The sequence below is a fragment of the Triturus cristatus genome, chromosome 7 (genome assembly GCF_964204655.1).
Source record: "Triturus cristatus chromosome 7, aTriCri1.1, whole genome shotgun sequence".
Taxonomy (NCBI): domain Eukaryota; kingdom Metazoa; phylum Chordata; class Amphibia; order Caudata; family Salamandridae; genus Triturus; species Triturus cristatus.
The window spans coordinates 1,065,730,181-1,065,753,781 of record NC_140590.1 but is presented as its reverse complement, the minus strand read 5'-3'; the positions used below and the strand labels follow the sequence as shown (position 1 = coordinate 1,065,753,781).

Here is a 23,601-nt window from a genome sequence, read left to right as displayed (position 1 = left end):
AAACTGGCAGGCTGCACAATTTCTACAGCGATGGTGTCCCTTTATAGGTTCAAGGTCCTACGCTGTGTTACAGTTTTGTGGCTTGTAGTTTTGTCATCGGAGGTTGCTATTGACTATATGGTCCTTAATTTTGCTACCTCCTTTAAAGGCAAATCGGGGAAGTTCAAGGGATTCTTCCATGCTTTTGAATATGTACCAATGGTTTTATAATGATGAAGGTGACTTTATGGGCAAGGGACAGAACATGGTAATGCAAACGAGTTTATTATTGGATTTCTTGGGCTTAGTTTTCAAAAGTTCTTCCAGAGGGTCGTGCCAAGCCCTTTTGACAAGTTTGTGCGGATAACCTCTATCAGCCTGTTTTCTAGAACACAGCTTCTTTAAAGTAGTCTGCCCTAAGTGTACACTTGCACCGTATTCTGAGGAATTGGCCAAAAGGAAACCCGTTTATTAGGGCACGAGGGTGGAAGCTATTGCAAGTCAAAATAGCATTCCTTTCTGTGGCTTTTCAAAATTAATGTAATTAATCTCCCTTTGTCATGTTTGATCTTTAAGTCGAGGAAGGCTACCTCTTCGTTATCATGATAGCAGGTAAACTTCAGATTGCTTTGTGCCTAGTAGAATTTTGTGACAAACTCAGACAAATTAAAATTCATCAATGCTGGGCAACGCGACACCAAACAAATGAGTGCATTTGGAGGAGGGGCGTGGTCATCTTTTTAATCCGCAATCTGTGTCTGAAAGAGCAGCTTTTCATGCAAAGTTTCCAGAGGACTATTCTATGACCATGGAAGCACTGTGAGCTCTGCTCACAACAAATGCCAAGTTCATCTGATAATATGCAAATGCGGGATAACTCCATGATGAGGACTCGTGTTGGAGAAAGCAATGAGTGATGCTATACTAAATTGATCTCTGATGAAATAATTGTATGGATGAAATGTATTGACTGGGCTGATACATTGATATTGAAAAGAGGACAGTTGAATGGAACAAAAAGATATAGAATTTTTACAATGGTCTGGAATTACAAATTACTGGGATGGACAGCTTGTGAATAAATAAACGTCAAGAACTGTTTACAGACCAATGAATCTTAATGTGATGAAATGGCGGATAATGAGAACTAAAACTCCTTAAGTAGTTTGTGAATTCCGAGAAAGTAGTAAACTTACTACCAAGTGTAAGTTTACCTTTTATAATCGGGCCCAACGTGTACATCAGCCTTCTCCTTTGGAGATATTACTATTGTTGTTATTGGAAGTACATCAAATTGGATATTTGTCCTTATAATGTGTGTATGGTTCTCTCAAACTCGTCCCAATGTTGTTTTTACTCATTGCAACAAGTGTCTCCCGTTTTACTTCAACAGTTTCACTGGGGTGAGCTGTGCCTCAGCACTTCCCTTTTCCAATGCGTATATTCTGCAGTATGCTTAGTTTATTTATAGGGATTATACTCCATGAACAAATCTAATCAATGCTTTACTCAATGTTTATAATGGCATATCTTTTTTGTGAAACCATGCTCCCATCAACCAACCTGATAATCTGTTGTACACCACTACAGTTGCCCTCACTGACAACTCAAGTCAAATCTCAAAATGCACAGTCTTACTCACTATTACTCTCTCTCTCTCTCTCTCTCTCAGTTTCAAATGAAAACATGGGAGAATTCGATGAGAAGAGACTAAGAGGAACAAGAGTGGCTTGACTTTTCATTACAAGATTCAGACACATGGTTTCAAAAAGTATATGTAACAGTGACTTTTGCTTTAGAAAATTATTTATTTTGCTCTCAGACAGGAAAGCTATGCTATTCTCAAGTTCCATGCTGATCGCGACCTCATCTTGCATTGTATATCAGGCTGACACATCCAGTCAAAACTGCTGTTAAAGCTGGCAGATAATAAAACGGTCGCAGCAGCGCTCTCTTTACTGTTTAGATTTGTGGCTAGGACTGGATTTTGCTTTATGGTGTACAAAAATATAGTTTTTCTTTTATAGGTACATCAATGTCTACATCAGACCATGAAGCCCAGGAAGATGAACTGCTGGCATTGGCCAGCATTTATGATGAAGATGAATTCAAGAGAGCTGAGTCTGCACAAGGTGGGGAGATAAGAGTTTGTCTGGATTTACCTGAAAACTTTAGCATATGTGTAAAAGGTGAGTCTGACTGGCTTACATTTGCCCTATGTTCTTTCGATATGGTATATCAGTGTTTTGTCTATACTAGAGAGAAAGTATTTCAGTGCGAAGTATGTAAGAGATTCGAGGATAGAAATATCAACCTACATCTAAATGAATTCCAGAATATCAACTATCATCAACGTAATCATGCATGGAAAAAAATTTATTTACTATTTTAAGTTCACATCCACTTACGTTGATGATATAGTGCAACTCAATACATGTGCAGGCCAATATTATAAAGTCAGTATTTTGATATCACATTTCATCAGTGTTATAAAAAATAGAGGTAATAAAACCCTGCTTGACAGCATCTTCCTACACAAACAGACATCTTTTTGCAGTGTACTAAGTCTTAGTCGATATTAGCTGAAGCTATTTGTACTCCAAGCTTATGCCAGGACCTAACTAATATGCCGCACAATTAACAAACATTGGAACATTACCATACGTTTAGAATCGGCGAAAGGGATCTTCGAGTCACTGGTGGGTCATTCAATGGCACAAGTCTCAGGATCCCATTTACCTTCTCCCCCTTTGTTACTTTAACACGCTCTCGGGAGCTTCTTTTTTCTTTTAAATGAGCCAGCTACATTAATGGGACCAAAGGCAGCTTCTGGGCCGGGCTCGATCTGCCCACTTCGCCCTCTGTTAGTTGATCAATTCCCTGAAAAATAAATCATCCAAGCAATTCAAACCAAAAAACCACGCAAAGCTGCCAGACCAGACAAACTTCCAACAGGCTTCTATCGGAATCACTTAAACTTATGGGCACCTGTATTAACTAGGTCGTTAAATAATGTTTGGCCCCACGAGGAGATACCACTCTCTTGGAGAAAATTAATACCAGTTCCCTTATACAAAAAGGCCCTAGAGTGTCCCCGGAGAATTATTGACTAATTTCACTGCATGACAAAGTGAGAAAAATCTTCGAGAAATCGTTACTATCTTGTCTAGACCAGTGATTGGAAGAAAAAGATCTAATATCCCCTTACCAAGTGGGCTTCAGGATAGGCCAGAGTACAGTGGACAAAGTAATGAAATGAAACCTTATTTGTTCAAAAGACATTTATATCCCTTAAAAAGCCGTCTCTATACTTGTTTTTTATTGACCTTCAAACTGCTTTTGATAGTGTTGATCAATCTACACTATGGCAAATCCTAAAGGAACAGGGAGTCCCGGATAAGCTACTAAAGCTACTAGTTGCACTGAACTCTGGTACTACCTCCCGGATGAAGTATAGTGCCAGAGGTGAATACACAGCCAAGATCCCAATAGAACGGGGTGTCAAGCAAGGATGCATGTTTGCATCAACATTATTTAATTGTTATGTAAACAATGCTGTTAACCTCTTCTGTGCCCATGACGAGATAGTCTCGTCATGGAGCACGGTTGCGCTGTGCCCATGACGAGACTATCTCGTCATGAACCCCGCCCGCTAATGTAACGCCCGGCACAGGAGGGGGGAAAGGGCGTGGCACTGAAGGGGTTAAAACATTAATGAACATAGACTTAGACGTGCCAAAAATAAATAAAGAGGCGATTCCAATACTACTCTTTGTGGATGATGCTGTGCTAATGGCCAAAACCGAGTTATCAGTGCAGCTTCTTTTGGCAGGTTTTAACTCATTTTGTATCACTAGAAGCCTTACCATCAATGTTGGAAAAACCAAGTATATGATTCTCAACCAAAAAAACTAACTGAGGGCGACTTTTAGGGGTTACAATAAGCTGTTTGATCTTGCGACCACCTATGACTTTCTGGGAATTTGTCTGGATAGCAAACTTTCATTGGCCCCCCCAGTTGTCCAAGAGTAATAATGTTCTGGCCCAGCAAGCTGGTTCAGTACTGAGATTAGCCAAATCACGTGGAAACCGTTCGATAGATTCAGCTATGCTGGCATATCAAGTGAAAGCCTGGGCGGCAGTAATTATGGCTCAGAGATTTGGGAGTATAGAAAAACACCATCCATTCAATTTACTGAGAACAACTTTCTACAACCGTTCCTGCATTTATGGCTTGGAATACTGATTGATGGCATGAGAGCAGACTTGGGAATCGAAAAGATTGAGAACCATATTCCCCTAGTGCCAATAAAGTACTGGATCCGCTTTTGATCCAAAGAGGAGCATGCTTTATATAGCTTCCCACTATCACTTTCTACCCTGGTTTACCCATATATCAAATGTTTTTTATAATATTGATCTGGAAGACCTCTGACTCCATCCGTAAAATATTACCAAGGCCTGTTTCGATATGGTAATACAGTCTTACTGGATACATGCAAATCAATGAATGACATGCCGCGAGGTACATTGCTAAAAAGGATTATGGCATTCAGACAAGATTGAGGTTTTGAATTTTTCATGAAATAAATGTTCCCAGTGGAATAGAGAACTCTTTATCTAAAATTCCGTTTCGGTACTTTGCCAGTTGCTTCAACATTCAAAGTATGGTCATCAAGTCTGACGAGGGTGCAGATCTCTGCCGATGCTCTTTGGGCGGTCCAGAAACAATTATCTATTTTCTCTTGCTGTCTCATTGAGCGTTAAGCATTTGGAAATACTATTTAGGCCCGCTTTTTCTTAAATATAACATCAGTAAGTGTAACAAGGCTTTAGCAGACTGTATGAGATCAGACAACTAAATTTTTATCTGACAGTACCATTTTATATTCACGCCACTTGGAAGTCAAGAGTAGAAAAAGCCCAGGAAATCTTGTTCATACACTTAAAGCTATACTTGAACTTAAATGCATAGATGAACATAATATTTGAATGTTTCTCAAGATATCTTTGGATCATAACCAGCGATCCCCCAAACTTTTACAACACCACATGCAAACAATTGTTATGAACTTAATCAACTCCCTCCTAGCGTAATGTTCCAAAAACTTACAATGTGGTTTTACTGAGATATCCTACTGGAGAAAGTACCTTTCCTTGTTGCTATTTAGTGCAATATTAAGTTGATTGTCCGAGGGATTGATACTGAGGGCAGTGTTAGCGCACTTGCACTTTATGCTTACAAATCTCTGTAATGCCTTATGCAAGTGATCGATTTTAACTTCATTAACTCTGTCCTAGATCCTTGTTGTAAAGAAAAAATAATGTGCTCTTTCTTGAGATATTTCAAATGAGAAAGTTTTTTCATATTACTAATTTAGTGCAATTGTGATGATTGCTTGAGGGGTTAATACTGAGTGAAGTATTAGCGCATTTGCACTTTATTCGAGATAGCTAAAGATATTTCACTGGAGATAGTCCTTTTTTGCTGCCGTTTAGTGCAATAATATGTTGACTGTCTTAGGGGTTAACAGTTAGGGCAGGACTAATGCACTTGCACTTTATGTTTACAAGTCTCTATAATGCTCCAAGCAAGCGATTGCTCAAACTTAATTAACTCTCTCCTAGATCCACGTTGTAAAAATATTATGCGATTTTTCTTGAGATATTTAAACGGGGAAAGTCTTTCCTGCTGCTAATCTCAGCGGTATTCCATGATGATTGCTTGAGGGATCAATATTGAGAAAATTACCAACGCACTTGCACTTTCTGCTTTTAAAATGAACAGCACTTAAGTACCCCTCACCATCAACTTGCGCATAATTCGGTCCTTGGGGCATCATAATGCCCTGGACTACTGCTTAATTGTAGATCTATTTCTTGAAACTGTAGAAAGGTCTTCCTTGTCTTAAAAAAACTTCCTACAATTGTTAAATCATCGAAATTAACAGATTATTTCTACTTTTATCACTGGTGATTTTAAAGCTAACTGTAAATTTAAATGTGAAGGTTGTGTTTTAAATTGTCTTGGCAGTTGTTATGGCCGATTTTGGCTGTCAACAATAAAGATTCAGAAAGAAATATTTCCTCTGCCTTCTGAATTGTCTCACTCTTTGACTCCTGGTTTGCATCCTTGGCAGTTGAGAAATATAAGCAGAGTATGAAGGACCAGATGTACAAATCTTTTTGGAGGTTGCAACCGTTTATGACTGCAAAAAAGCATTTTGAAATGTACAGAAGCCAAATTGTGATTCGGTAACTTGTTACTGAGTTGCAATTTGGTTTTGTGATTCAATATTTGGATGGGGTGTGTTTAGGGCATCCTTTCGGAATACCAAATCAAACCAATATGTATTAATGTTTTCCTACCGAATGACGGTTGCAAAACATAATTTTGTTACGGACTACTGAAAGATAGTAGTAACCATTTACAAATGAGAAAGGGTCTCCTTGGGAAACCTTCCCCTTTGAGAATGTTTAACAAAATATCTTTTAGGGAGCGGCCATGGACCACTGCCTACTCTTAAAAAGTGAAATTTAAACGTTTCATATTGGGTTTTTTTAAACGCGTCCCATTTTTCTCTAAAGAAAACAGGCTACATGCCCAAAAAATAGCTTTATTTAAAAGCAATTACAGACATGGTGGTCTGCTGACTTCAGCAGACCACCATCGCGGTGATGACTATAGTTCCTAATGGGTGGCACACTGTGGCATACCTCTTTAATTTTAATTTGCGACCCACTAGAGATGGCTAATTAAAAGTTCTAGGGTATCTTAAATTAGGAATTGCAATTTCCTAATTGTGATTCAGTAAGAATCTCAATTTGGAAACGTCAGTTTCTAATTTTTGTGCATCTGGCCCATAGTTCCTTAGTTAGCTCCAACTGTGCTTGTTAATCTGCCCAGTAAGTCCTGTGAGCCGAGAAGCGGATGGGCCAAGCTTCATCACTCTGCACCTGATCCACGAGTCAGGACTTGAGCGTATGCAAGGCCACTTTTATCTGATCACCAACTCTCTGGCCAAGACAGTAATTTAACTTAATCCTGCACCTCAGTCAGTGGGATGTTTCGAAAATTCAAAATAAATACACATGATGAAGAACTGGGATCATCCATTCTTCATTCTCCATCTCGAGATTCGTTTGGATATCATACAAGATGCAATAGAATAACAAGCTAAATCCAGTCTCCAAACTTCTGAACAAGGAGCAAAGTGATAATGAATCAAAGTGGTTGCACAGGAAAGCCTCACTCAATAGGTATGTGTTCGGTAGTGAGTCAATACATTTAATGGCATTCATCAGCCTTTTTTGCTTAGCTTGGTTGTCTTTTGACACACAAAGTGAATGTCGGGTCCTGCCATATTTGATGTTTGTTAGACAGTGAACTTATTTGTAGCTGTGCATTTCTTTTTAATTTAATTTTTTATCTTTCCAATAGAATTGTTATTATGATTTCGTTTTTTCTTTCATCATTTATTTGTTGGAATTATTTGATAAATTTAATGTGGAGGCGAATATGCTAGATGGCTAGTTGAACGTTTGAAAAGACATATATACTAAGGCACAAGTAGTACCTAAACTATGCAGTGTACATAACGTATATTAACATTACTATTCACTTTGTCAACATTCTTTGGCTTTGTACCAGTTTTTGTATTCGGTTTTGGTTTTTCAAGACAGAGGGGCATGGTAAAATCAAGGTGTTGTGAGCACAGACTCTAGGATACTGTAGCAATAAAAGGATGCACACTTTCAAAATACCTTAAAACAGTTCAATATAGAATGACCACCAGTAGAATCAATTCAATATAGAATATGCCAGCCATCGCACATTTTCTTCATTATTTTGTGAACTCAGCATGTTATGGTCTATTGTGCACTCGTCCCCATTGCTTCTTGATGCTATTGAGAACAACAGATATTACTGTCGGAGGGAGAGCAAAGACGCTATGATAATTGAAGCAATCATGTCCAGTTGCCCAGGTGACCAAGACAGATCAGGGTGCCTAGTAAGACCACATTAGAGGAGGCAAAAATTGAGTCCAAGAGATGACCGGCTACATGTGTAGGCTTTGTATTAAGTAGTTTCTTTCTTAGCGCAGCCAAGTATTTTTTTTATTTTATGTGGAGCTGTTAGTTCTTCTATCCATAAATTCACTTGTTTTAGTTACATCACATTTGATTTTCAAGGACGTAATACTTTATTTCTTCTCTCAGATAATGCTGTTTGAATATTGCTGCATGCAGAGTGAAAGTACAGCAAAAGAACATTCTAAATTGCAAGCTTTATTTTGCAGAATAGAGGAGCAACCTCTATCAGATTCAATTTGAACCACAAAAGCAATCAAATCACCGTCTACCATTGTGACCCCTCAACCCACACGCCCTACCAAATCCCAGTAGTTGATTTAAAAACCTTCAGTGTCTATTGCATTCAGGATATGCACACAGTCCTCTTAGAGCCAAGTCTGCTTAACAAATAATTTGGCACTGTTCTAGTGTGAAAATAAATCTGCAACTTGATATCCATGCTTGACTGCAGATCTTGCATTTCACAGCGTAACATTAACTGTCCCACCATGGCATTTATATGGGAAATGGATAGAAGAGGCTCTAAGGAATGATTATGCTATACATTTCTTTCTTAGGCACTGAATAATGACATCCGGAAGAGATACGTTGTTAGGGAATAATAATAAAGTATTGTGAGGATAGCTTAGGATTGATTTACCTGAAGCTGACCTGTAAGTTATGGCTGGAGAGGGAGGCGAGTGGCTGTGGAGCCTTACGGAATACCGCAGTTTTGATGTTACTTGCGTGCTGACCTTCAGGTTGTAGGCAAACTTGTGACTTTTGTTCTGGATTAAAAACTTGTTAATAAAACAGAGTTGATCCGTGGTTAAAAATAGGAGGTGGCTCAAAACGAAGCATCTAGGCAATCTGGAGGCATCAGTGAAGAAATCTCTCTAATTTATATGCTTTCCAGCAATTTAAACCAGAAATGGTGGTTCACTGATAATTTTCTAATTAATGTTTAAACTGTTTCTTCTATTTTAGGCAATGCAGCTGCAAATAATGAGAATGACAACTTTGAAGACACAGTTTGCTTTTTGCCTCCAATCGTGTTGAACTTTGAACTTCCTCCTGATTACCCCTCAACCTCTGCTCCAATATTTACACTTAGCTGCAAGTGGCTGTCTACAGTGCAGGTTTGTCCTAAGTATGTTTTTCAGCTTAAGAGGCCATGGTATGAAATCCTTGCACCTCTGTGATGGTTTCGCAGAAAAAAAAACGTTTTGTTTACAATCCGTTTATTAGATGGTGTTATCTTTAAAGACAGAGTTGAAACAATGCATTCGCAAACCAGGTTATTCTCCAAATAAAGTAAACCCTGTCTTTGAATACTACACAGCGCCTTAATGCTAAAACAAATCATATTTACCGATCAGAAAACAGCAGATACTTAAGAGCCACCTTCCCATTTACCACGTCTAAATTATCATGGTCAATTTTAGCCTGCTTGCATCTGTTGTGCTGCAGGAGCTAAGCATGTCCATGATCACATACGTAATAAGTGTTGGGACAGCTGACATCTATGGGGCTTACAGTTAGAAGATTTGGGACCTCAGGGAAGCCTAGAGATTTGGATGGACAACGTTCCTTGCAGTTGAGTCAAAAACCAGGTTTTGATGGTATCAGGCGTTCGTTGTTCTTAATCTCCCATTGCAGAAGTTTTGGGAGAACGTTTTTAAACCTAGTTTTCTAGGCTGTGAAAGGTTTTCCAAAATCTAAAATCCACAGCAAAACACAAACAGGTTGGTAGCACTCACACAAACAGATTGGTATCACTCAGAATAAATTTGCAAAAAGAAAGGCGCAGTACAAGGAACAGTGCGCCATACAAAGTGTCTTGCATGGAAATCTTTACTTGGTTCCAATGTAAAGATTTAATTGCTGGCCGCTTATCATCAGACTTTCTCATGCCGCATAAGGAACTGCTGCATTCTGAATGAATTGCAAGTGAACGTACAGTAGTCCATTGTCGAAGGCCAAGATAGATTCTATTGCAGTAGTCCCAATACCATTAAATATGCTTGTTAGCTGCTCTTACTTTCTAAGGTGAAAGAAGGAGAATAATATAGATGCCTGTGGACCCTGAGTTGGAGATGCGGCTATACAAGTACTCCAAACCCAACATAGGGAGTTAAGTGCCGTCTCAGCTGACAGTACTAGATTTCTCATAAAATATTTTGCAGGCATACAAATGCCTATTCGGTATGGAGCAAACTTATTTGTATGTTTAGAAAAAGTTTGGAATTGATCTGTCATGGCTCGCTCAGAATTTGGAAGGAAATGAAAGTTGCAAAATGGACCTGTAAATGTCCCTGACAGAGGGTTTCGTGAAGTGGTGTAAACATTGGGAACTTCAGGTCTCGAGTGATTATAGCATAAGAAAAGTTTGTAAAGATAGTGACAACCTCACTGTACAACCTTGAGATGGTGGGCATCTCTAGTAGAATCTAAACATATGCAACCTATAAAAGGTATTTTCAGATAGAAGCAGTAATTCCAAGGGTGCAGGCTGTAACATAGTATTAATTGGAAGGAATAGTTGAAGAGAAGGCTTGGGGAACACCCTTCAGTATCCATGGAAACACTGGTTTCTAAATGTCGTCATAGATTTAAAGTAGTTCAACTCAGTTACTTTAAACCATTAGTTTGAGATGTTTGGGGCTAAGGCGCTGGGTTCTGTGAGGTATTGGTTGTTCATAGTTTTAGCACTGTATATAAGAGTGACAGTGAATGCAGACATTAGATTATGCAGAGCCTTCGTCAGTCCTCCTGATTTTTTATCTCGAGTTACTTTATAGGTTGCTGACAGATTCAAGGTGGTCGAGGATACACTTTTTAGTAACTTTCTCAGGGAATTCAAGGGCTGCTTTGAAAGGCGCTAGTTTGTCGAGCGAGATTGGAAAACATGTTTAAGATTATCTTGACACCATTTTGCATTTGGTAAAGTCTAACTAGAGAACTGAGCAAATAAATCTTTAACATAGAATACTGATAATCTATGGCAGTGGTCTTTCATGGGCAAATTAGTTCCTTGGTCACTGTGACTAGAAAGGGTATAACACTGAAGACGTAGCAGTGGAACCCTGTGTGTACAGGCACTTCAGTAATGATTCAGTTACTCAGTGCGTTTTGTCATCTTTTGGTAAAGGAAAGTCTGAGTTGACCCTGCCTGATGTGACGTATGGATTGCACATACATCTATACAATAACCTTACTGATGCAATACTAATAAATGTTAAGGATGTTATCTCTGTACACATCATTAAACAAGGCCCAGATTAGTAGAGCCAAATGTTGTCTTGTATAGCTTGATAATGTATTTTTTGTTCTGGAATTTGGGTCACAAATTCACACCTTTACTCTTTGTGTATTGAAGCATTTGTCTGCTGTGATACTGAGTTTACATCACCTTGTTAGAAATGTAGGGTGGTCCTAGCAATGGAGAATTATTCAGATATCAAGGAAAAAAGATGGGCCTACTGCATATGGTAGGTAGTAGTATTTTATTATATGATATAAAAATAACTGTGAAGGTGTTGACCGCCTTATTTCACTTGGTAATTAATTTTAGCTAAGACTGTGTGTAAAGCAGCCACTTTAGCGCTATCTACCCTTACTATAAACGTCTGGGTGGATTTTATGCTTAATACTCTGGGAAAGAAGATATTTTATCTCTAATGTTGAGGCTTTTCTATTTTAGCTGTCTTCTTTATGCTGTCATTTGGACTCTTTATGGGAGGAAAACCAAGGAGATGTTGTTTTGTTTGCCTGGATGCAATTTCTAAAAGAAGAAACATTGGCGTTCCTTAACATCACGTCTCCTTATGAGTTGACAATATGCACAAAGGGAGCGCTCAGTTGGAAATATCTGTTCCCCAAGAACACAGAGCAGGACTCCAGTGAGGAAGGACTGACCAAGAGCAGTAAGGTCCTTGATGCACGAGCGATCCAAGATGTGGACTCTTTCTCTAGCCTTATCAGGGATGTCTTGGACTTTGACCAGGTTCAGCAGAAGAAGTGCTTTGACAGCAAACCATACATGTGCAACATCTGTTTCTGTGAGAAGCTTGGCAGTGAGTGTACGCACTTCAAAGAGTGCCAGCATGTCTACTGCAACACCTGCCTGACCGGCTACTTCGAAATTCAGATCAAGGATGGCCAGGTGCATGCCCTCAACTGTCCAGAACCCAAGTGCTCTTCAGTTGCTTCACCTGCTCAGGTAAAAACAACATTAATTACATCAGTACCAAGTTCAGGTTTCTGTTTACTTTTTCCATTTAGTTTTGCTGCTATTTGATTATTCAACAGCAATCACAGTAAATATATGCACTTCTGATATAGATTTCTCTTCATTCATTCCTTTTCTTTGAAAACCGCATCTGACGCTGTCTGTTTAATAGAATTCAGTTTATAAGAATCCATTCAATTTATTACATATCACACATGTATGTAAACTAGTGAACAGTAATCTCCTGACATTTCACTTTACTACTAGGATTTACCTTGGATTACAAAAAGAATAGATTTTTATCTAGATCCTGACCTTTATGGAAGATGAGTGTTCTTGTCCTTGAAAGCCTGCTATTACCATACTACCTTCCTCACTTTAACTTTCAAAATCTAGAATTAGAATTCTGAATGCAGAGTTCAAGTGAAAGCTCAGTCTGCTGTTTTTAGGTCACACCTAGAGAAGGCTTTTAGCTGTCTGTTTGTGAAAGACCTCTTGTGGACCATTTCAAAATGCTTTGAGATCAAAGGTGGGGTGCACAATGTAATTATATATCTAGGCAACCCATTCAGTTTTGTGAACTTAATTATTGAACAGTTAGACCCATCCCTTATTTTCCCAGCAGAGAAGAGGTATTGGTTCTTGGTCCCTCCGAAAAAGATTCACTGTTTTCAGGAAAAATTTGTCTAGAACAACTCTCATATGAGGCAGGCCTTGCCTTCTCCGGCTCACAATCTGACCACGGGTCCTCGTGTGACAAAGCTATTGCCACAATTTCCATTAGAAATTAAATCTGTTCTTGTTCTCGTATACCCTCATACACCCAGTAGAGGAACACCCACCCCTCACAGGAGGTGTTATTCTTCAAGAGATGTCATCACTTATGAATTATCATTGGGTCACCATGTATACACACGTAGTTCCATCTTGATACTAACAAGAAAAACATCTGCACATGTTATGAACTTTTGAAAGTCTTTCCAAGTGGAGCCACCACACTTAACATCGCCGTGGAGATGTCTGAACCCGAATCTTCAATAATTTTAAAAACTGAAACTTTGAGATCCAGCACAAAATCTGGCTTAATTCACCCTGAGCTTACCTGAGACAACTATAGAACTTTTCCAGACACCATCAGCAACAAAGGAAATAGTTTCGATGCTGCAAAGCACCAGAGCAAAACCCATCCTTTTTTAATACTGTCCCACAAGTGAATTCTGTAATGCGGTTAACTATATAGATAAGATGTCCCATTTACCATTTTCCTTTACCTGGACAGAAAAATAAAAATGCAATGCAGTTGATAATAAAATATGCAAAACACGAGGCACTGCGTTAAATGCACTAGTCTTGACAGCTCTGATAGGTCGATATGACCATGCACTGCAAGACTTCGAATTTGCAGATGACGTCCACAAAGGGAAAAAACACAAGACATGATAGAAATTTCAAATTAGGGCATATGGGTTTGAAACCAGGTAAGCAATGTGTTGGCTGAAGCACCAGGTTTTTCATCATAAGGCTACTGTTATTGACTAACCATTAGAGAGCTACCGGGCTATTCGTCAAAGGTTTGTGCTGGAAAGCTGAATTGTACATACTGAAGGACATTTGCGTGGAGAGAAAGAGAAAATTCAATCTGCACTACATGACAGAATACCATTACTACCACCAACAATGGGTTCACAAGCCAACCTGGCAGAAACTTCATAGTAACGGCATCATCAACTTTATCATCCAAGCTCACAAAACCAGCATTGACAGCATTTGATAGGGCTAGAAAAGCACCGCTGCCTGTTACATGCTCCAGTAGTGAGGCCCATTTCAAAACAGCCCAAAGGGTGAGTAGAGGGGATCATCTCAAGACAGCCCGAAAAGTGACTAAACATTGACAAATGGGTGCTCCTCATGTCTGGAATGGCTATACATTGAGGTTCAAACATTATCCTTTTTCATTCTTCCTCCAGGGTCCTAAACTTATAATACCCAGAACCTTCGTCCTGATGTTCTGCTGTTGTATTAAAAGTACACAATAGAATGAATGCCAAAACTGCTAAAAACAAATGCCTTTACTTGGGTTATTTGATTCTAAGTCCAAAGAAAGCAGTTCAGACTCATCTTAGACCTCATAGCTATCAAAAACTAAATTAAGTAGTAGTTCAGGATGATGGTACTTCATCAGATATTTCTGCATTTATATCAGGGATCTTGGATGTGTGCCACCGACCCACGGGATACCATTTTTTAATTTCAGTTGCTCAAAAACACAGAAAAGGCCTTCGATTTGTAGAAGAAAACAAGATTGTCATTTCAGGATTGTCCCTTTAGACCTAAAATGAGGCACATACATGTTTTCAAAACTCATGGCAATAATTATTACACATCTAAGAAGGAATCCTTTTTGCATCTGTCTGTATCTAGTCATCTGGATGCTCATGCAGGCTCCAAAGAGAAAGCAAAGCAAAATTGAAGGATGGGGCACTCTTTCTGATTGTACACGCAGAGAGGTGATACAGTTAGCCATTTCTTCAATATTTATCAAGTACTATTCAAGGCTATTTTTTCTTTTTCTTTCAAGGCTGTCCTGTGTTTGATTGTGTAAAAGTCTTTTGGCTTGCATCTCCATATTTATGGGGCTGTGGTCACTCCTGCTTCTCCATGCATTTACAGTATTTGAAAAACAGCTTACGTTCTCTTAGGGAATAAAGAGATAATCTGTGACTGGAGTTACTTGTCTATTTCGAAATAATGGGTAAAAATGTTTCTTCCAAAGGCAGACTTGTGAATTATTATTGTGGTTTATGATTGACAGTCCTATCGCACTTCGCATTTTTAGCAGATGTTCGTTTCCACAATCCATGGTCACGTTTTCACAAGTCTCCTCCCTCCTGTTATGTTTCAGTGTATGTGGGTTTGAAGGGATCACGGGAGAGCAAATTGGGGTACCAACTGTTTTTATTGGTCTATGTACACGTTTGCGGATGGGTGCTGGTCTGTAAAAAGGTAACGGTGTCTCTGTAGCAGTCTCTGGAGAGCCCCTCTTTCCTGTCGCTCTCGGTCTGGCCCTTGTTCGGTCCAGTTCGGGGTGGTTCGGTCCACGGGAGGCGGGGTAGTGTAGCGTGATAAGGAAACAAAAATAGAAAAGGATTCCGGGTATGAGTGTTCTGCTTTCAGACAGATATGGGGAGGGAAGGGAGTAAGGGACCACTCGGTGCACAGCACATCAATACAGTGAAGTTTGGTGCTCGGGGCGGGGATTACCGGGATACCAAAATCACACAAGAACCTAGACTGTCCCCTAAGCGTCTGTAGACGACCTCCCCTTCCTTCCCACCCAGCCCGTAAAAAGCTTGCATACCTGCGAGAGCCACGCTCCTCCGGGAACGTGGCTGGGCGGCTCACGGTATCGGTGGCCTCCTGGCTCTCGTTGTTCGTCGTCTGCTCCTCCTCGGGACTTCGTCACCTTCCTTCCCTCCTTCGCTCCTCCGTCTTTCGCTGCTCCCTCGTTTCTCTCCTCTTCTCCGCCTGTCTCCGCTCCGTCGTCTCGCTCTCCTCCTCCGGTGTACGCACACACCTGTGGTAGCGGTCTTCCGGGTTTTTCTGGCCAAACCTCTTCGTCGTCATCGCTGGGGGCGTGGCTTTGCGACAGTCCTTCCCATTTAAAGCAACGGGGCTCTTTTTCCTCGCCCATGAAGGGGAACTGTAATCTCGCTTGCTGGTGAACAAGAAGAGGGGAGAGGGAGTCGGTCACCTCTGGGGTCATAACGGGGCTACCCTCAGTCTGCTTCCCCTCGTTACAGTGTAGTTTTATGGGATTGTTTCCAGGGGAAAAGAACTGTTTTGAGAAGTGTGAAATCAGTTGCTTATCCTTGCCAGTAGCCCATGAAGGTCCATAGGGTCATTTTTACACAAGCTGTGCGTGTATGTAATCTGGCTGCCCCTTCTCAATGTGTAGCCCCTTTAAGTTCTGCGAATAGTCTGAAAAAGCATGGCATTTATCTTCATATAGTATACTAGCTATGGCCTTTTGTTTGGTTAAGTAAAGTCTGTGCCCTAACTTTATGACAGACTGATAGAGGATAGGGCTTTTTACAGGAGGAGGTGCGCTCCCATATTTGAGGACCCAGTCTTTACAAATGGATCAGGCTTTCTCTAAAACGTTTGTAGGTAGTATTACACTTGATGCTATGTTCCATGTTTTACTTTGGTTTGCCTAAAACGTTATTTCCCTTTTGCAAAAGAAAAGTATTAGAAAATTGTTAAAGGAGTTCTCACAAGTACAAAACCTTCCGTTAACACGAGCATGCGCTATAAACTGGCAACACCTTGTTTCTACAATGAAAGCAGTTTACTCTAAACTTTGGAAAGCCATGAGAACCCTAGTTTGTTTTAGGTGACGTCTTGGCTCTTTGGAAAAGTAAGCAAAGCTCTTCTGCAGTTGGCAGGTTTTCCAGATGAAGAACATTGAATGTGAAATATTTGTGATTTATGAAGAAGGCGACCCTCATGTGGCAAATTGATCCTCCCCTTCTTAGCAACAAAAACCTGTAGAATGCATTGCAGGAGACTTGATTTATAGATCAATAATTTGGGTGAAAACTAGATCATTACAGCTAAGTGATTTGGGTGACTAATTATTAAGTAACATTGACATCTCCTGTGTGAAAGGGACCTCCTGAATTCAACACAAGAGATTTAGACCCTGTGGTTATGTTCTGCCGCTCTTGTGGACCTGTGCTGTTTGGTTTAGATTTGAGGGCCTACAGTGGAGTTTTCTACTCATTTTGCTGGTGCCATGTTGCTTAAGTGCATCTAACCTGAAGGTGATTTTGGACAGTTGAAAACAAATTAATCCATTTTTCATACACATTTTTATTTGTTTAAATACTATTTATATAGCTCTCCATGGCCCATGTTAGTGTTAATGCTCTTTACAAAGACAACATCAAGTAATCTGTGACATACGTACGTAAAGAACAAACCCTGCAAAAACCACGGCTTGGTCTGAGTCTTCAAGATGAGCAAGTTCAATTGGATAAAATGCTTTAGGAGGAGTTGTTTGAATAGATAGGCTTTCATGTATTTTCTTTGTACAGTTGGACTAGAGTTCAAAGCTGATGTGGCAACTGTGGAGAAGGATTGCTTGTTGGTAGAGAAGGTTTTGAACTTCATTAGTTCTAGTAGAAATGAGGCTTTACTTCTCAGTCTTTCTGAATCACCGACTGGGACAATCTTTCCTCGAAGTAGGATGGATTGGTCTCATGGATGGCCTTGTTCTCCACGCAGTTTAATTTGCATTGCATTCTTGCTGGAATCAGGAGCAATGTAATTCATTTAGAATGGGTAAGATGTTGTTGAATTTATTTGTGGACTATGTGAGCCCGGATACTGACTGTGGAAAGCTTTCAGAAGGGCTGGGATGTGATGGAGATTTCATCCAGAATACCATTGCCAAAGTCCAACATTTGAGATCTGTTGTTTTTAAATGCTGTCTTGGAACTAAGTATTTAATTTTGTTCAGTGGATGGGAGTTTCAGACTGTCAGTTCGAGGGTGAGAATCCTTTTAGGTTAAGTGTGTTTAAAATGAATGGGTAGAGTGTCAACAGGAGTAGGTATTCCCTAATATGTGGGTTGAGTGTGAAGATATTGTCAGTCATCCAGACGTAGATTTGGCAAAGGCAAGAGTGCTATGTTTCCAATCATAGATGGTTGATGTGCAAGTTGAGTGTTGTCTGCATGTTGATGCCAGGCTACATTGGAGTCTTTCATGATCAGGCTGTTTTGATCCTTGTGGAGGCTGAACAGTGTTGGTGCCTCATAATCCGGACTCATTTTTACCTGCTTCCTGGCTTTTGGCTTCAGCGTTTGTTTTGGGAAACTTTCACGACCCCCGCTTCGCGGGCGCCGCTCACCGGACTCTGGGACTGCTGCAAGGTCACGCTGCGGGACTGCGAGGCCCAGCAGGCTCTGCTGCCCACACCTGTTGCCTCTTCCCCAGCGGACACACCCCCCCCCCTGGCTTAAAAGCTCTAGAATCCACTCGCTCTACGGGTGCCTCATAATCCGGACTCATTTTTACCTGCTTCCTGGCTTTTGGCTTTAGCGTTTGTTTTGGGAAACTTTCACGACCCCCGCTTCGCGGGCGACCTTCACCGGACTCTGGGACTGCTGCAAGGTCACGCTGCGGGACTGCGAGGCCCAGCAGGTTCTGCTGCCCACACCTGTTGCCTCTTCCCCAGCGGACACGCCCCCCCCCTGGCTTAAAAGCTCTAGAATCCACTCGCTCTACGGGTGCCTCATAATCCGGACTCATTTTTACCTGCTTCCTGGCTTTTGGCTTCAGCGTTTGTTTTGGGAAACTTTCACGACCCCCGCTTCGCGGGCGCCGTTTACCGGACTCTGGGACTGCTGCAAGGTCACGCTGCGGGACTGCGAGGCCCAGCAGGCTCTGCTGCACACACCTGTTGCCTCTTCCCCAGCGGATACGCCCCCCCCTGGGAGGACTATTTGATTCAAACAAATCCCCGCAACGCGGGACGCGCGCGGGTGCTCGCCGGGCTAAGCCCGGGCAAAGGGCGGGCCGTCTGAGGCCATCCAAGGGCTGCCGAGGCTGGGCTGGGCCTACCCTCTTGGCTTGTTAAGTAAGGAATTGTAAAATTTTTGCTATTTAAATTGAGACTGTTATCTTTTATTGTGTAAGGAGAAGACCCCGGCACTCAGGTGATTTATATACAACACACATTCAATTTGAAATTAATCATACGTACTACAAATACCAAATCATAGAGAGGAACCAATTCCCATGGGGAGTTTCACAAGACCAACAAGTGTAAGCTGTGAATTTAGTTTAATAATTTTAAAGCACAAAGCAAATCATCTTAGCATATTACATCAAAGACTTGAACAGAACATCAGACAGCATGTATATCCCAAGTCTTGTAGTTCTTATGAGTGCTTTTGACACGTAGAGTGTTCTTTCTGAAACAGCCAACGCGCGTTTCGTCACCACCGTGACTTCCTCAAGGCTGTAGAATAATAATAAAACAAGCATTGTAGTTCCTAGAGATTAATATCCAAATTCCTATTACAATCCTTCGTATAGTGAAGATCCTTCCTGAACCCAGTTTAGTTTGATTTAAAAATCAGATATCAATAAAAGACACTGAACGCAATTGGCAGAGAGACTATTTAAGAACAGGTCCTGAAAACCATTTCACCCTCAGTGTGTAAGACAAGAAGTGAGTGAAGAAGGCATACACAAGAAAGAAAAGAAACAGTGTGTGGAGCATAGAACAAACTCAAAGGCAGAAGAAATAGTCATACCCAATAGAGAAGTGGTCAGGCTGAACCAAGGAGTGATCATATTTACACACCATAGCATAAGTCAATCAATCTAAGATGAAAGGTAGAGTATGTGAATCAGTGTCCCCTTCCTGAGTAAGTTGAGGATACAGATATCTAGAAGACAAGCCAGCCCCGAAAAAGAGAAACATAAATAAAGTGCTTATGTATTGCTCTGTCACCTTCAAAAATATTGTTCAAAGAAGTATTGTCGATGGCTATGATGGGCCCGATTCCCTATGTGTCCCCTAGGTCCCCGGGGAGCAGTCCGTTGAATCCAAGCCTCACTGTCCCCTGTGATCGCAAAAAACGTGGCTGGAAAAAGAAAAAAGAGCGCAGCAGTCCTCACGGTAAAGGACAAAATCTATTTGGCAGTAAGAGAGTTCGGGTATGACCCTGCCTCTCCCGATCTTTAAACAAGCCAAGCATTTACCTATAATTGTCTTACCGTCTGTTGTGAAGCATATTATGCTTTGGGGGGCCGTTTACAACCTCCAAGATTCTGTCAAATTTGCAGCTTCCATAAGCCAGACGTGATATTACACAGTTTGGTAGTGACTGCATGTAACACAAATAGAGAGGGTAGATATAGGTCAGTAATATACAGTGAACAAACCTAAAATAACAAGCCTGTTAAAACGTAAGTAAATCATATATGTGTGACTTACACGCACTCAAGAGTTTAAGAAACACTAATTTTTAAGGTCCAGAAGTACTGAATGTCTCTTGTCGTTCGAGCCCAATAAAAGCATCTAAGAACAACAAAAAGAGTGTGTACATTAGAATACAACCTGCAGACATAGACCAACTTAGTCTTGGAGAAAGTTGTCTCCATGTTGGAAACAAACTGGTTAAAAGAATAATTAAAATCTGAAGGAGAACACTTACACGGTCCACAGCGAGCTAAATTTGCTCTGCTGTTCTTCAAGTCTCCCGTAGAATCTTCTTAAGGAACCATGATAAGGTCCTAGGATATATAAGAAAAGTTTTATTTGAGAAGTGAATATCGAAATCATTTAGGCTAATAATCCAAAGTTTAAGGATTGTTATTGGCAGTTCTTACTCCATGTAAAAACGCGGAGAGAGAGTAGTTCAAATTTTGGCCAGCCTTGGTACTGTAATTTCTCCCATCAAAGTTAGGATCAAACAAACCTCCTGTCAGGTACCACACTATCCGATACACTTACCCTTAGTCACTAGCGTATTTGAATATTGGCATTAGTATTTTTGGCCATTCAGTAGTCGGCATTGAAGAAATTGTGCGTCTAGCAGCTCATTACATTAATGTCAAACCCAAAAAACATGTCAAGCAGTAAGAATACGCTCGCATTAGTTGTAGCCAAATAACGAGTAAATCTCAAAGTCAAATTTAGACAAATTTAGACACTGCCAGGTAAAACGAAACCGTGACCAGCAATGGCCGTCCACAGAAATCCCATTAAGTGTAACGCTGACTAAAGCAAATACCTTCTGTTAAGCAGAGTGTCGTCCTTAAAGTTCCGTCGTCCTGCAACAGGCAGCGTTGCTCGTAGTTGTGTTTATATACCCATTACGTACCGGAAGAGAAACTGACATCGGATCGAAGTTCGTGAACCCGTGCCGAAACTCGAAGACGGGCTAATGTTCCTCAGTGCGGGCGCCATATTGAGATGTGTAAAACAACCTTAACGATATATGTTTGGTTGTTTAACTATCGACCCATTGTTTTAACATATTGAAATGTACCTAAAGATAGGTAATCCTCATTGTTTACGAGCGGATTCAATACACTTGTCTTCAAAATCTATAGTGATTTAACAGTGCGAGCGCCATGTTCAAGTGTTAAAGTAAGTACTTAGACCATTCAGAAAGTATATTACGGTTGCTCGTAACCCGATGTGTAGAGGGTTAAGACCTCAGAAAGTGTGGTACTTAGTAATCGCGATACACGATATGTATATGTTAGAGATGTCAGTACATAAGTTGGTTTTGAGAAGAAGAATAAGCGGAAGGTGCACACAGTTTAGAGGGAGAATGTAGAGAGACCCCCGTCCGCCTTGATCCACGAGTTTGATAGTCCAATCTGTCAATTGGTGTCTATAAATTCCCGAATCGGCCATTAGAGGAATACTTTCCAGAGAGAACAAAACATACATTTGCACGTATTTCTTTGCGCACAATTCTCATTGAATACAATTGTCATCCAATACACAATGGCATTAACCACAATTAAGCGAAGTTAACCCCCCGTCTGTTTTAGTTTTAGGATTCAATAAATACAGGGGTCAACATTCCTGTGTTCACAATATCTGCTATTAACGAATAGTCCTCCAATACATCACAGTGCAGTCCGTGAGTGGAAAAAAACAATAAGTTGGTTAAACCCATCCACAACATGCAAGTTCCTAATGTAGGTGCATATTGCAGGAGACATAATTATGCAACAAAGAGTTACAAAGAGTTACAATGCATATTGCGGTGCCTTTTAGGTTGTGGGCCCTCAGTGCAGAAACATATTATAGTGTTTTTAATATTATTTCGTCTTATGCAACGAGTCCATCTCTGACCCTGGCTGCTACTACCTAACAATTACTCAGACAGGAAAACATGTAGTTCCTTATCAAAGTTTAGGCCATGCTCTACCGCTCTTAGTTTAATAATCCATTGTGCCTCTGTTTTCCGAAGTCTCAGAACTCGGTCACCCCCTCTTTGTTGTGTTTTGATGTGGGTAATGCCATGAAACCGGATATCTTTCATCCTTTCTAACGAGTGTGAATCATTGAAGTGAACCGCAAATGGATATTCTCTGTTGTTGTTCCTTACTGCTCTGACATGCTCTTGTATCCGCTCTTTTAGTGGACGAAGGGTGCTGCCCACATAAATACGGCCACAGATGCAAATCAGGCAGTATACCACAAAGCAGGTGTTGCAGTTAATGAATTCACGTATTGTATATTTGACTTGGGTGTTGTATTTAAAGTCCATTAATTTGTTCAAGGCAAATGGACAGACATTACATTGTGAACATTTGTAAGAACCCTTCGGTTTGTTTGAAAGCCAAGTCAAAGTTTGACCTTTGGGGGGCAAGTAACTGGGACATAAGATGTTGCGTAGGGTAGTACCCCTCCTATGGGCAACCATTGGTTTCTTGGTAATGTGTTTGGTCAAGGATTTGTCCAGATGTAATAGATGCCAATGCTTCAATAGAATTTTATACACGGCATTACTATGTGTGTGGAAATCAGTCACAAGTGCAAGCTTTTCATTTCTTTTCCCTTTCTTTTTCTGTGTATTATGTAACAGGGATTCTCTCGAGGTCTTAAGTATTTTTGTTTTGGCCTTTTTCAGAACTGTTTGTGAATATCCTCTCTGTATAAAGCGTTCCTCTAAGATATTCAATTCTGAAGCAAATACTAGAGGGTCTGAACAGTTCCTTCTGATCCGAGTCATTTCTCCCAGAGGGATTGCGTTGATCTGAGAGCTAGGATGTGCACTACTCGCATGAAGGACTGAATTGCACGATGTTTCTTTCCTATAAAGTTTGGACAGAATCCTGTTGTCCTCTACATACAAAACTACATCCAGGAAGTCTATTCTAGATTGATGGGCCTTGTGTGTGAAATTTAGATTGTACGAATTCACATTGAGGTGATTCACCAAGTCCCGGAGGTCTCTTTCATTTCCTGACCATATCATAAAGATGTCGTCTATATACCTAGACCAATAGATGATGTGTTCAGTCATGTCTGGGGGGCCTTCGCGCCAAAGATGTCTCTGCTCAAAGTTCCCCATGTACAGGTTGGCATATGACGGCGAAAATTTTGAGCCCATTGCGACTCCCACAGCTTGTCTGTACCAGTTACCTAGGTGGAGGAACACATTGTTTTCTAATACTAGACGAGTTAGATCTAGGAGCATCTCTGTATGCTCATATAGTGTTGCATCCCTTTGTCCTAGACATTCATTTAGGACACTGAGTCCCTTCTCCAGTGGTATA

At 40.6% G+C, this 23,601-nt stretch overlaps 1 protein-coding gene across 2 annotated transcripts in view; it reads left to right on the top strand.

Annotated features, from left to right (window-relative positions):
* Window positions 1–23,601, top strand: part of LOC146811097 (E3 ubiquitin-protein ligase RNF14-like) — a 133,924-nt gene that overhangs the window by 44,182 nt on the left and 66,141 nt on the right. The window contains exons 2-4 of one of the 2 annotated variants that reach the window (XM_085618143.1): window positions 2,007–2,168; window positions 9,040–9,191; window positions 11,756–12,274. In XM_085618143.1, coding sequence (XP_085474269.1) covers window positions 2,015–2,168; window positions 9,040–9,191; window positions 11,756–12,274 — 825 coding nt within the window. In that variant the 5' untranslated portion in view covers window positions 2,007–2,014. The remainder of the gene's footprint in view (window positions 1–2,006; window positions 2,169–9,039; window positions 9,192–11,755; window positions 12,275–23,601) is intronic. The other variant, XM_085618144.1, reaches the window with a different exon arrangement.